The following is a 12,947-nucleotide window of genomic DNA, read 5'->3' on the forward strand; positions in this document are numbered from 1 at the left end:
AAAACCTCAAAGTCAGTTATAATTTCATTTTGGCCTAAAATTTTAAATTCACCTGGCAAATCACACTTGATTGAATAACCATGTACATACAGTGTCTATATAAACACTTCATAGTGATATATGCTACAAACATTCAACATAAAATCATGTATTTGCTACTTGCATGACAACCAGCCACAATACTTCCACACATTTCTCAAATTTAATTTGCAGCAATTTCTCAAGTTATCTCCTCACTCATTTCTCTAAAAGGACCCTCTGGTCAACAAAAGAAAAGCTGGGCTCCCAACAATAAATGGCAATTAATCTGTGTGACAAACGATGCTGAGCCCCCAAGCCCCGCCCCTCGCTGTCAAAGCAGCCCCAAACCACAACACTCCATGGAGTAAACACATCTGATACAACGCAGCGCTGCGGGCCTGTGATTGGTCAAAACCTAGTTAGTGCCGTTGGTCCGCGCGTGCGCAGTTCAAATTAGACGCTCTGCTGCGGTTTTGCTAAGGCAACGGGCTCTGTTTACACCGTAAAGGTCCCAGGCCAGCTGTTACCCACATGATCCATCCAAGGCACCACTGAGGCAGGAGAGGGAGAGCTGTCAGCATGCCGGTCCGCTTCAAGGTGAGACTGATCCATAATGAATAAAAGGGCTGTACATGGTACCTGCCCCTGGGATGCTCTATTTATAAATGTATCGATTTACCAAGCTGCGCTGTGCTTGGAGTGATGGGAGTGAGGGATCTGAGGGGTTCTGGGTACCAGGGGTATGTGTCAGGGTATTACAAGGCAATGTTCCAAAGCAGCCACCAGGAAATCCCATGGAATGTTCCAGCTGTTCTACTTTTAGAACGTTGCCCTAGAATCCCACCTTGATACATTATTTCCAGGTATTTTATATTTATCTAATAGCATAGACACTGGTAGGAAAAGGAAGGGGCTGCCCACCTCTAGAACTCAGCATTGGCAAGAGGTGGGTGGGCTACATCCTCAGATTTGTGGATTACTGTGGATTATATGTGACATTTGTGGATTAGTTTTTTTTTTTTTTTCTGGTTGTAAATGGAAAGAGCTTATATTATTTACAGGACTGTGTGATAAATGTGGGTCACAGTGTTTATATTAACAGTGAATGGAAATAAAAACAATAAGGGCACTGCATGCACTGCATGAAAGAAAATTACTGAGAAAACGACAATTACATTGCATTTAAAGTATGATCTGTAGTTTTTTTGTTAACTGAGTTGCAAGTATTTTTTCAATGCAGGGTTTATCGGAATATGACCGAAACTTCAACTGGAAGGGACCAGATGGTCAGGAAGATCCAGTACATGCATCGAGATGGGCTGGACTTAGATCGGATGAGCTCGGTGAGAATTACATTTTAAACACAATTACCTGCTGCAAACTACAACAACAAAAAATATATGCCTGACGTGGAATGAAACTTTCATTTTCACTTTTGCTTGTTCAGTAGAAACAGAGTTAAAACATTGTTTTTGCATGATCAATGTAGAATGGCCACATTTCATTGCAGATACATGCCATTTTACACTGAAAAAGTGAGTAGCTCTTAGTGACCTGGGCAGCCGGCTTACTTCCTAGTGAAGTTTGGAGACCCCAATGTAGGTTTAAAAAAATGCGTTACCTGTATTCAATTTTATCACCATAGTAAAGGCATACCTTTTTTTTTAAACCTTTGTTGTTAAAGGTTCTTAAATAATAAGGCTTAAGGAAACATTTGTGTGCCTTAAATATGCTGTTACATTGACGTATCATGTAAAGTATTAACGGTATTTATCTACATAGCAGTTAAAATAATGTTTTAAATGTTTGTGAGTGCCCAAACAATGACCAAACATAATTTTTTAAAGGAACACTCCAAGCACCATAACCACTACATAACAGTGTATTAGTTTTGTGCCAAGAGTTCCTTAGTTTAGTACTCCCCATTGTAAGTAGTCAAACCATTTTAAAATGGGTTGACTTCTTACCTGGGATCCGCCAGGAACCACTCCATGCCTCCAGTACTGCATTCAGAGAGCGTCAGCTAATTGCTCTTAGCCAGCAATTGGAGCTATTCCTGTATTGCAGGGCTTAGTTGAGTTAGAGAGCTTCCATCTCTCTGTCGGAAGTAGTGAGAGCAGGGAGCGGCGCCTGGAGGACCTCAGTTTGAATGACAAACTGTTCTAAAACATACATTGGGGGGACCAGGTCACTTCTGGCATCATAACCACTTCAACACACTGTAGTGATTATGGTACTTGAGTGTTCCTTTAATTAAATCACATTTTGGCTCCTTCAATATTACTCTGTGTGCCCTGTTGTCATGTGACACATGGAGAGATTTCCCATTATTTGAAGCAGCAGAAATGCTACTTAAATATGTTGTTTAATCTTTTTGAGGAGAAAATCATGTGTTAGAGACACTTAAAGCTGCACTGTCACCATTTGGGGACTTTACCAAATTTGCTAAGTACCTAGACTGGGACATTGCCGGTGGCTGAAGGGGCATGTAAAGGTGAGTTTGCTTACCCAAACTTGTCCCACGCGGGCGCCGCATTCTTGATCCTGCGGGTTCCTCTTCAGCGCCAATGTCACTGCTCTACTCCCGCGCATGTGTCTCCATAGACACAACCAGTTCTCTGCAGCCATCACAGATGATTGACTCTCTAGCTCTGTGTCAGAGAAAGTCAGGCTTGGGAGAAATACAGAGACAAAGTAAGGACTACTTTGTCTCTGTATTTCTCTTGGCTGGGTTTGAATTTCAGTGAAATTCCAACATAGTCATAATGAGTATTTTATAAAGGGTCTATCTCTATGAAATACTCATTTTTAATATGGGGGTGACAGTACTGCTTTAATTTTTTTTTTTAACATAACCTGTTAGAGCATGCAGCTAAAGAGGCACCCAAGCAGCTTAAAAGGACACTATAGTCACCAGAACAACTACAGCTTATTGAATTTGTTCTGGTGAGTAGAATCATTACCATCAGGCTTTTTTCTGTAAACACTGTCTTTTCTGACAAAATGCAGTGTTTACATTACAGCCTAGTGATAACTTCACTGGCCACTCCTTAGATGGATGTTAGAGATGCTTCCTGGGTCATGGCTGCCTAAAATGCATCCAAACATTCAGTATCTCCTCCCTCTACACGCAGACACTGAACTTTCCTCATAAAGATTCATTGATTCAATTCATCTCTACGAGGAGATGCTGATTGGCCAGGGCTGTGTTTGAATCATGCTGGCTCTGCCCCTGATCTGCCTCCTTGTCTCAGTCTCAGCCAATCCTATGGGGAAGCATTGTGATTGGATCAGGCCACCACTTCTGATGGTGTCAGCAGACTGCTTGTTTTTCTGAGGCAACCAGCATGCAGAGTTACAGCTTCAGACGTGAATACAGTAAGAATTTGCTATATTTATGGAGGCATAAGGGGCCCGGGGGAGGTAGATGGTGGTTTTAACACTATAGGGTCAGGAATACATGTTTGTGTTCCTGACCCTAAAGTGATCCTTTAACCACCAACCCTTTACATAGATCATGATCTGTTGAGTTTAGCTACAGTGAAAATCAATGGAATTATTCCCCCTTCCATACATCAATGATGTTACAAATGCTCATGAAGTGTGAGCATGCTTTGCACTCCCCACTACTTATCGTTTTATGAAATAACTTGAGTAGTGAGCACTTACAGCTAGCATCATGAATACATGAATAAAGTGAATAGACATGACATTGTAATGTAACACTCTGGACATCATAACCACTACAGCTTGCCCACGTCGCTGCTTCTTCCTCCGCTGCCGCTCCTCCTCTTCATTACGTCGGCCGGTGGGCGAGACTGATCCCGCCGGCCGGGGAGACCTAATGCGCATGCGCTGCAATGCCGCGCATGGGCATTAGAGCTCTACATAGCAAAGCATTGAAAATGCTTTTCAATGCTTTCCTATGGGGAATTGAGCGGCACTGGAGGTCCTCACACAGTGTGAGGACGTCCAGCGACGCTCTAGCACAGGTTTTCTGTGCTATAATACAGGAAGTGCTCTCTAGTGGCTGTCTAGTAGACAGCCACTAGAGGTGGAGTTAACCCTGCAAGCTAAATATTGCAGTTTATAAAAAAACTGCAATAATTACACTTGCAAGGTTAAGGGTAGTGTGAGTGGCACCCAGACCACTCCAATGGGCAGAAGTGGTCTGGGTGCCTGTAGTGTCCCTTTAACCCCTTAAGGACACATGACATGTCTGACACGTCATGATTCCATTTTATTCCAGAAGTTTGGTCCTTAAGGGGTTAAAGGGTCAGTCCAGACCCCTAAGCAACTTAAGCTTGCTGAAAAGCTTTATGTGTGAAGAGTGTGTCCTCTTTTTTTCATTTTGCAAAAAGTGCAGATTTCCATAGAAATTTACATTTTTATAAATGAACCTGGTTACACCCCCTTGGCTTTCAAGCAGACAAGCCCTGCTACTTCCTGGTTCCACTCAATGCAGCTGACCTCAATAGGCAGCAATTGCCCAGAGCGTCTAACTTACAAAAACTTCTCATTGAGCTACATTGGAAAGTCTGTGATTGGACAGCCACAGAAAGTCTGGGCAGGTTTAGAAGGGGAGAGCCTGCAAAAGCAGCAGACAAGAGAACTGCACGTTTTGCAAGCTGATTTTAGATCTATCCCCAATGAAAAAAATACAGAATTAAATAAATGCAAGTTTTCATTTGGGATAGATCAACTAAACAGTGATTTTTCATTTATTTTATTATTTAGGAAGTGGAGTGTCCCTTTAAGTTCACTGGGTGCCACCACTAGTACGGCTGGGGAAATTACAGTTCTAGCATTAGGTCTCCCATTAGAGAAATGGAACTAGCATTAGTTCTCCTGAGCTAATCCATGCACTGCAGGACTTGGCTCATTGACTGAGAGTGATTAGCTGATGCACTCAGCCTGGAGTGTTCCTTTAATTTATAAAAGGGACAGTTCCTATTGAAGTCTGCAGTTTTTGTAAAATGATAAAAGTGGACACACTCTTCACACATAAAGCACTTCAGCCAGCTAAAGTGATTTAGGTACCTTAGAGTTGGGGGGTGGGGGTTGGTTGGAGTAAAACAACTTAAGCTTCACAATAAAATCATAGTAGATTGCACAGATGTTTCCTTCATATCTTCTAATGAATGACTCTAATGCAGAGTGCCGAATATTTTGTCATTCGGCTCCTCCAATAAACAGAAAACAAACTGCTTTCCACTTCCTGGGGAAGCTGCAGTAAAGACAGAGGAGTTCAAAGTTGAGTGTTTTTACAGCATTTTCTCCATAATACAATCACGTCAGCTCTTGCCTGGAGTGCCCTTTTATTGTAGGATGTAGGCTAATGGGATTTTATTATAATATGAGCAGTTGTATTTTACTTATAAGGTTCTCAGCAGCATTCTAAAGACAGATTAATGTCAACAAAAAGAAAACATTCTTCATTCCTTTTATAGCTGTGAAGAAAACGTAATATTTAAATACAACTTAACTGCAGAAGAACACTTGTGCGTTAAGTAATTATTTCATACCTACACAAACACTCAGCACGTTATTGATAAACATCATAAAATTGTTAAAAGTGCGCAGAAGGTAAAAAAAAAAAAAAAAAAAAAAAAAAAGCAATTTATTTTTCAAAAGTTGCAAAGTCTTGTATAAATAAAAACATGAGGGAGGCTGATTAGATTTAAATGGACACTCTAAGGACCATAACCACTACATCACACTATAGTGAATATGGTACCATTAGTACACTGGCATGCTGAAGTGGTTAAGGTTCCAGTAGAACCCTAGTACACTTTAGTGATTATGGTACCTGGCGCGACATTAAACAGTTTAGGAAGGTTTAACAATTACCTGTTCGATGCCTGCATTTACTTATCATTTAGTAGAGTGTGTGTGTGGCTCCACACAATATTTGGGGGCACAACAAAAACATGCATTATTTAGTTATGGTCCTGCTAGAGTCTAAAATGTCCACAGATTGTACATAATACAGCAACGTGGCCCTGGGCATGCACACAAATAATATCTTAAGGCTATTTTGCAAACACCTATCCTTTATTCAAAATCTGGGGTTTTGGCAGCATCATATGGCCATATTGCGTTTAAGCCCACCACTTTTTACAAAGTACCCTAATATTATAATATATTGTGTAATTGCACAGAGCCATATAGTATTATATATTGTATTATATAACAGGGCGACCAGTGACTGGCGGAGAGCCTCAGATAAGCGCTTTCAGACAATCACTGCCCCTATTCCTGCTATAAATCTGTATGGCGTAAAGCTATACAAGACTAAACGAGCATAGTTCCATCATTGGAGGCCGGGCTTCAGGTTGTCAGGGACCAAGAATTTCTCCTAAACTCTGGAGTAATGGTTTAGTAATGAGGACCTTGTGCCCATGGACAGCAGGTGGTTAAAGTTGTTATGGTGCCTCCAGTGTTTCTCTAACAAAGTTGGAAATAGAGATTTGTGTTTATTTAACAACCACTCATATGGCAGCTGAATGTTAGTGCAAATATGGCTGAAAACAAAATTAGCATTTCGAACTTTTGGTTAAAACGGACACATTTAGAAACAGTAAAATATTTTGCCACCTTTTGGCATTTAATGACTAGACCTCTAGATGTCGTAGTTAATTATTTTGTGTCTACTCATATATTCGTGAGTATCTCTACTCATAACGGCCTGGCTGCTTTTTTTTATTATAATGGACAAATCAAACCGCAGCTGGACTACGCAGATCTATTTTGATATTCTGTTTTGTGTCTAGTTACCCACTGATATGTTGCTTGTTTAGCATGTCATCGGATACTTTCTGTAATTGAAAGTTTTTGTTTTTTTCCCATTTTAAAGGTATTACTAAAGAGCCAGGTTTTACTTCAAAACGAAGGGTCCCGTATTACAACACACAAATATCAAAATCATTTCAATGGGAGGAAGATGTGGACATGCCAAAACATGAAAAAGTTAAAGCAGTTGAACCTGTGAAAATACAACCAGTTGTTGAAAAGGACCGACAGGTTGAGGAGGAAATACGTACACCAGATGCACCACGCATACAGAAAGCACCCACCTCATTATCTGCTCCACTCAGACAAGAATCTACTCATACCTTATCCCAGGTTAAAAAAGTGCCAGTCAATAAGCAAGAACATAAAAAAGAAGTATTAACTGTTGCTACAAGAAAACCCCCACAAGAACACCATGGGGTAAGTGTAACCAGTATTAACCCTTAAGGACCAAGGCTCTTTGGGGATGTAACCCATTTCTGACCAAGGCCTTTTTTGGCACTATTGCTATGCATTCATTTTACCAAAGTTTCACACTATTTGTTTAATATAATATATATGATTTTTTTAGATGAGAAGCAGGGCTTTCGTTTGTTTCCCTAAATGTATACATAACATAATATTGTTGGTTTATTTTTTTCCTGTTGTGCATTTAAGCATTTCTACACAACAGGTGCAACTAAAGAAAACTAACCCAATATGTTTAGGATTTAATCTAGTTTTTAGAAATTATAAAACAAATTCTGCAAGGAGAGAATGATTGTTTTAAAGCTAAAACTTTGCGAAATCTGGCATGCTGAGATTACAAATTTTATATTAGTCACAGAATCCAAAATTGCTCCACAAAAGTGTATAGAAAGTAGAAAGTACATCCGACAGGCTATTTAACAAAGAGCATTTTGACACTTTTCATTTAACCATTTTATCATGAACCTTGGTCAATATATACACTGAACAAAATTATAAACACAACACTTGTTTTTGCCCGTATTTTTCATGAGCTGAACTCAAAGATCTAAGACCAATGTACACGAAAGGCCTATTTCTCTCAAATATTGTTCACAAATCTGCCTAAATCTGTGTTAGTGAGCACTTCTCCTTTGCCGAGATAATCCATCCACCTCACAGGTGTGGCATCTCAAGATGCTGATTAGACAGCATGATTATTGCACAGGTGGGCCTTAGGCTGGCCACAATAAATGTCAGAAGACCAGTCAGTATCTGGTGTGATCACCATTTGCCACACGCGGTGCAACACATCTCTTTCGCATAGAGTTAATCAGTTTGTTGATTGTGGCCTGTGGAATGTTGGTCGACTCCTCTTCAATGGCTGTGCGAAGTTGCTGTATATTGGCAGGACCTGGAACACTCTGTTGTATATGCCGATCCAGAGCATCCCAAACATGCTCAATGGGTGACATGTCCAGTGGTGAGTATGCTGGCCATGCAAGAACTGTAATGTTTTCAGCTTCCAGGAATTAGGTACAGATTTGTGCAACATGATGATGGTTGTGGATGAATGGCACAACAATGGGCATCAGGATCTCGTCATGGTATTTCTGTGCATTCAAAATGCCATCAATAAAATGCGCCTGTGTTCGTTGTCCATAACATATGCCTGCCCATACCATAACCCCACCGCCACCATGGGCCACTCAATTCACAACATTGACATCAGCAAACCGCTCACTCACACAACGCCATACACGCTGTCTGCCATCTGCCCTGTACAGTGAGAACCAGGCATTATCCATGAAGAGAAAACCTCTCTAAAGTGCCAGACTCCATCGAATGTGAGCATTTGACCACTTAAGTCGGTTACGACGACGAACTGCAGTCAGGTCGAGAGCCCGATGAGGACGATGAGCATGCAGATGAGCTTCCCTGAGACGGTTTCTGACAGTTTGTGCAGAAATTCTTTGGTTATGCAAACCAATTGTTGCAGCAGCTGTCTGGGTGGCTGGTCTCAGACGATCTTGGAGGTGAAGATGCTGGATGTGGAGGTCCTGGGCTGGTGTGGTTACACGTGGTTTGCAAACAGTGCATATGGTACTTAGTGTGTGCCTTTTTAATAATGTCATAAAATTACTAGAGTTTGGACAGAATTGCTCAGGCCTACATGTATATTTAATGCAACACACGGTCCTCTCAAACATCGTTTACTGGGCAGCATCTTAGCATTGTATGTGGAAAATCAGGAAAACATCACTTTTTACTATTTTGGTTGCTTATATTATTTATATTTAATATTTTATTTTATTAATACATGGTTGACTTTTATATAGTAATTGGATGGGTTTTTAAAAAAAAAAAAAATCTGTCAACTTATTGTTTAATGAGTGTTTTTTATTATAATTATTTTTTATTTGAAAGAAATGAAAAATAAAGCCAGTTTATTTAAAAATATTTTATTTAAAAGTTCCACAGGGTTCTGGCGAAAAAAGCTGGGATGGACTTGACTCCTTCACAACATCCTCTCAAGGTGTCCGAGTACAGGAGGCAGTTTGAAAGGAAAAGTCCTGTAGAAAGTGCTCCACTAATTGCGGCAGAGCAGGTATTATATGAATATAAATTTGATTTATTATTATTTTTATTTATATTTTGGATAGAAATGGGGTTGTTGTCCAGCTATAGGCAAAAGAATCACTGCAGTTCTTATTCCACAATATTTATCCTTCTTGTTTTTACTGCAATGACCCAAGTAAATGGGTTATCACCTTACAAGCTCAGAATGTTCAAAAGGATGTTGTTTTTATACTTAGTTAGTTCAATGATATATTGGGCTTTCCTTTCCATTTCTTAATATCCGAATCTCCCTCCGAAATGTATAATTCGATCCATACCTTTTTCACCTCTCTTTTTTCACTTTGTGCACCAAAACTTGTTTTTTTTTTTATATGGTCTTTTTTCCTCTGTATCCATAAAACATAATGTTGTCTGTAACAAATTTGTATTACTAAATAGGTAATGTTAATGTATTCTACCCATTGATGGCTGTATGTTCAATTTCAATTTTTAAATAATTTTTTTTTTTTTTTTTGCAGGTGGTATATAACAAAAATCAGGCAGTTCCACCATTTAAAGTTCCGCCAGTCAATACACAGACAGAGTACAATAGTCAGTTTAAGGGATCACCACCTGCCAAAGGGCCGAAGCTAAGAAAAACTTGGGAAGAAAAATATATCCGTGAATATGAGCCAGAAAACCACATTCGTAGGAGAAAGGTGCGCAGTTACTTACAAAAACAACGAAAGCTGTCCTTTACTGTCTGTCGTCTGATAGATTGCCCGTCACCACGTTTTCTTGGACACACATCACATGATGTTATATATTATAGGAAACGTGCAGCCCTGTTCATGTATACTTCACATGCAGTAAGAGAGAAATAAATCAAGGAGGAATCCTGAAATAACTGATTGGCTGATTTCCCTTTTATAGCATAGAATTCTTCAGACTTCCAGACAGCACTTTTCATGTGCTTCCAATCAGCATGAAAAATGTTACATTCGAGACTATTGTTATAAGAATAATCTGCTCACTGCATAACCCTGATCTTTATTCTGTCATCTGCATTGTTATTTTCTTCACTCTTAACGGATATTGTCTTCTCGTTATTGTCCGTATTGTCACACATTGACTGTACTTAAACATTATTGTTGACATTTACTTTAGGATAAAAAGAAAAGGACCAATATTGTACGTACTCCAAATAAGGCCGGACAAACTACAATTGAACAGAATGAAACTGGTGAAAGAAAAATACTCAGAGAAAGACTCGTTCAACAACTTAGCATTCCTTCTAAAGGGTACAGGTAGGTAACACGTTGCAGAACTAGTTCAGATCTAATTTTAAAGCAGAGCTTTCACTTCCCTGCAAGGGATACTTCCTTGTTCCCTCAACCCAGTAAATGGGATGAGAGGTGCAACAGAGGTAAATAAAAATACGCACTAATCTTTGCAGCACATTCTTGTTCAGGGCAGTTTAATAGCCCGAGATGGTCTGGACATGCATGTGCTCTCTAACATTGCCTGAACACATCTTCAATAGTTGTCTGGTGGGGCACTTAAGGGAATTGAAATATTGAACCCAAGTTCAGCCTGGTACACTGTGGTATGAAGGACCGCAGCCTCCAAATAGACAATCCAAAGTAGAAAATCCACAGGTTCAATCATGCATGCCCATTAGGTTCATGCAGGTTTCCATCCTGTGGAACCTGTGGATTTTCTTCTTTGGATTGGCTAAACACTGAATTCAAAACAAAATTCCAAAACAAACTTTTAAAAAATTGTTTGCGAGATGTAACTGCTTTGCTTACAGCCTGCTGTAGTGCCTATGGTACCAGGAGCACCCTGGCAAACTTCTACTGTTAGTAGTCAAACCTTTTTAAGAATGGTTTGACAACTTACCTGGAATTTCTGGGCTCCCGTCACCACCTCTTCCTGCAAGCATTTTCCACTAGGTTCACTGAGCAAAAACCTGCTGTGCAGGGCCAGCTCATTGGATGACAGAGTGAAGCAGGAGCTTCTAAGGCAGAGGAGGAAGCAGCAACTGATAGGTGGACCCCAGGTAAGTTTTTACTAATTTGACTACTTTCACTACAGCCAGCTGGCTGTTTTTAGTGGTTATGGTGCTTGGAGTGTCCCTTTTCCCCATAGGAAAGCATTGAATCAATGCTGACACTGGATGTCTTCATGCAGAGGGTGAGGACGGCCAGCGTCAGTCACTGGACCAAAAGTCTGACGTCTAGGAAGTGCCTGTGGTGGTAGACAGCCAATGGAGCCAGACTCAGTGCTGCAATGTAAACATTGCAGTGTCTCTAAAACTACATTGTTTTACATTGCAGCACTAAGTGCAATAGGGATACTGTACCCAGACCACTTCAATGATCTGGGTGCCTATAGTGTCCCTTTAAACCCAGCTTTTAGGGAATCATATTTAGTGCTCGTCTTTATATGGACTGCATATAATACACAATATAACAATTTCTTGCCCTGCTATTATGTTGTATTCCTCGTTCCATGTAGTGATCTATTATATTAGCTAAAGCCTATTATCTTAACATTTATGTATTTATTTCTCCATTTTACTTTAGAAAAGTGAAAACCGAGTATTCAGCTAACTTTCTCTCACCTTCTGAATATAAATACAAGGATGGAGCTTGGGTGAGGACAAAGAAAGAAATGCCTGAGCAAGTATGTACTCTTCCCCAAACCTGTTTTTAGCAGATAATATTCATAAAACATATTTGTTTATACATGTATATGTACTAACCTTGTTCTAGATTCATATGATGACTTTTCTTTAATCCTGACTGTGTTTTGAGAGTGTATGTTTGTGTGTGTCCGTTTGTTTGTTCTTTTCTTTACTTAATACACTAGGTGGCAGTATCTGTGAAACTAAAATCTGTATATTTCTCATCTTAAACTGTGCATTGTTTCAGCTATCACGTTACATCGTTATTAAGTCATTAAATCCTTAGTGTGCTTTCATGCCTTCATAATTTACATTAAACTGACATGAAAAAAGTGACATCAGTGGGCCCTATACCTGCTAGACTGATTATCCACTGATCCCTACTAATATTTTGTCTGTCAGTAGTAAAATAGTAATTTAAAGGGACACGATAGTCACACAGACCACTTCAGCTCATTAAAGTAGTCTGGGTGCAGTGCAGTCTGGGTCCCAATCCCACTTAGTCCTGGAATGTAAATGATTGCAGTTTTTGAGAAACTGCAATGATTACAATGCAGGACTAAGACTGCTTCTAGTGGCTGTCAATCAGTCAATCAGCCACTAGAGGCAGATGCATAAGGACACCCAGCATCAGTCAAATCCCCACAGGAAATTATTGTAGCAATACTTTCCTATGGAGAGGGCCTAACCCCCTCGTGGCGCCACTTGGTATAGGCATAATTTCAAAGACCACTTGTTTTTTTAGTATTGTTCTACTTTGCTTTACTCTAAATTGGCCAAACAGTATAATTGTGACAACTCATTCTCAGAGGTGCTTTTAAGTTGTTAAGTAGGAGAAACATTTTTATGAACTTTGGATTCATATAAATTCGTCACATACCTGCTTATTTAAACTTTAAAGGAACCCTTGAAATATAGTGCCAGGGCTTCCTCACTATGA

The 12,947-nt window shown here is 39.8% G+C and overlaps 1 protein-coding gene across 2 annotated transcripts in view; it reads left to right on the top strand.

Moving 5' to 3' along the window:
* The first annotated feature begins 469 nt into the window (after positions 1 to 469).
* MDM1 (Mdm1 nuclear protein) overlaps positions 470 to 12,947 on the top strand; it is a 37,279-nt gene continuing 24,801 nt past the window's right edge. For both annotated transcript variants that reach the window (XM_063447038.1, XM_063447039.1), the window contains exons 1-7: positions 470 to 618; positions 1,262 to 1,364; positions 6,878 to 7,233; positions 9,233 to 9,367; positions 9,858 to 10,037; positions 10,486 to 10,625; positions 11,907 to 12,006. In XM_063447038.1, the coding sequence (XP_063303108.1) occupies positions 601 to 618; positions 1,262 to 1,364; positions 6,878 to 7,233; positions 9,233 to 9,367; positions 9,858 to 10,037; positions 10,486 to 10,625; positions 11,907 to 12,006 (1,032 nt within the window). In that variant the 5' untranslated portion in view covers positions 470 to 600. The remainder of the gene's footprint in view (positions 619 to 1,261; positions 1,365 to 6,877; positions 7,234 to 9,232; positions 9,368 to 9,857; positions 10,038 to 10,485; positions 10,626 to 11,906; positions 12,007 to 12,947) is intronic.

The sequence above is a fragment of the Pelobates fuscus genome, chromosome 3, assembly GCF_036172605.1.
Source record: "Pelobates fuscus isolate aPelFus1 chromosome 3, aPelFus1.pri, whole genome shotgun sequence".
In the NCBI taxonomy this organism is placed as follows: Eukaryota; Metazoa; Chordata; class Amphibia; order Anura; family Pelobatidae; genus Pelobates; species Pelobates fuscus.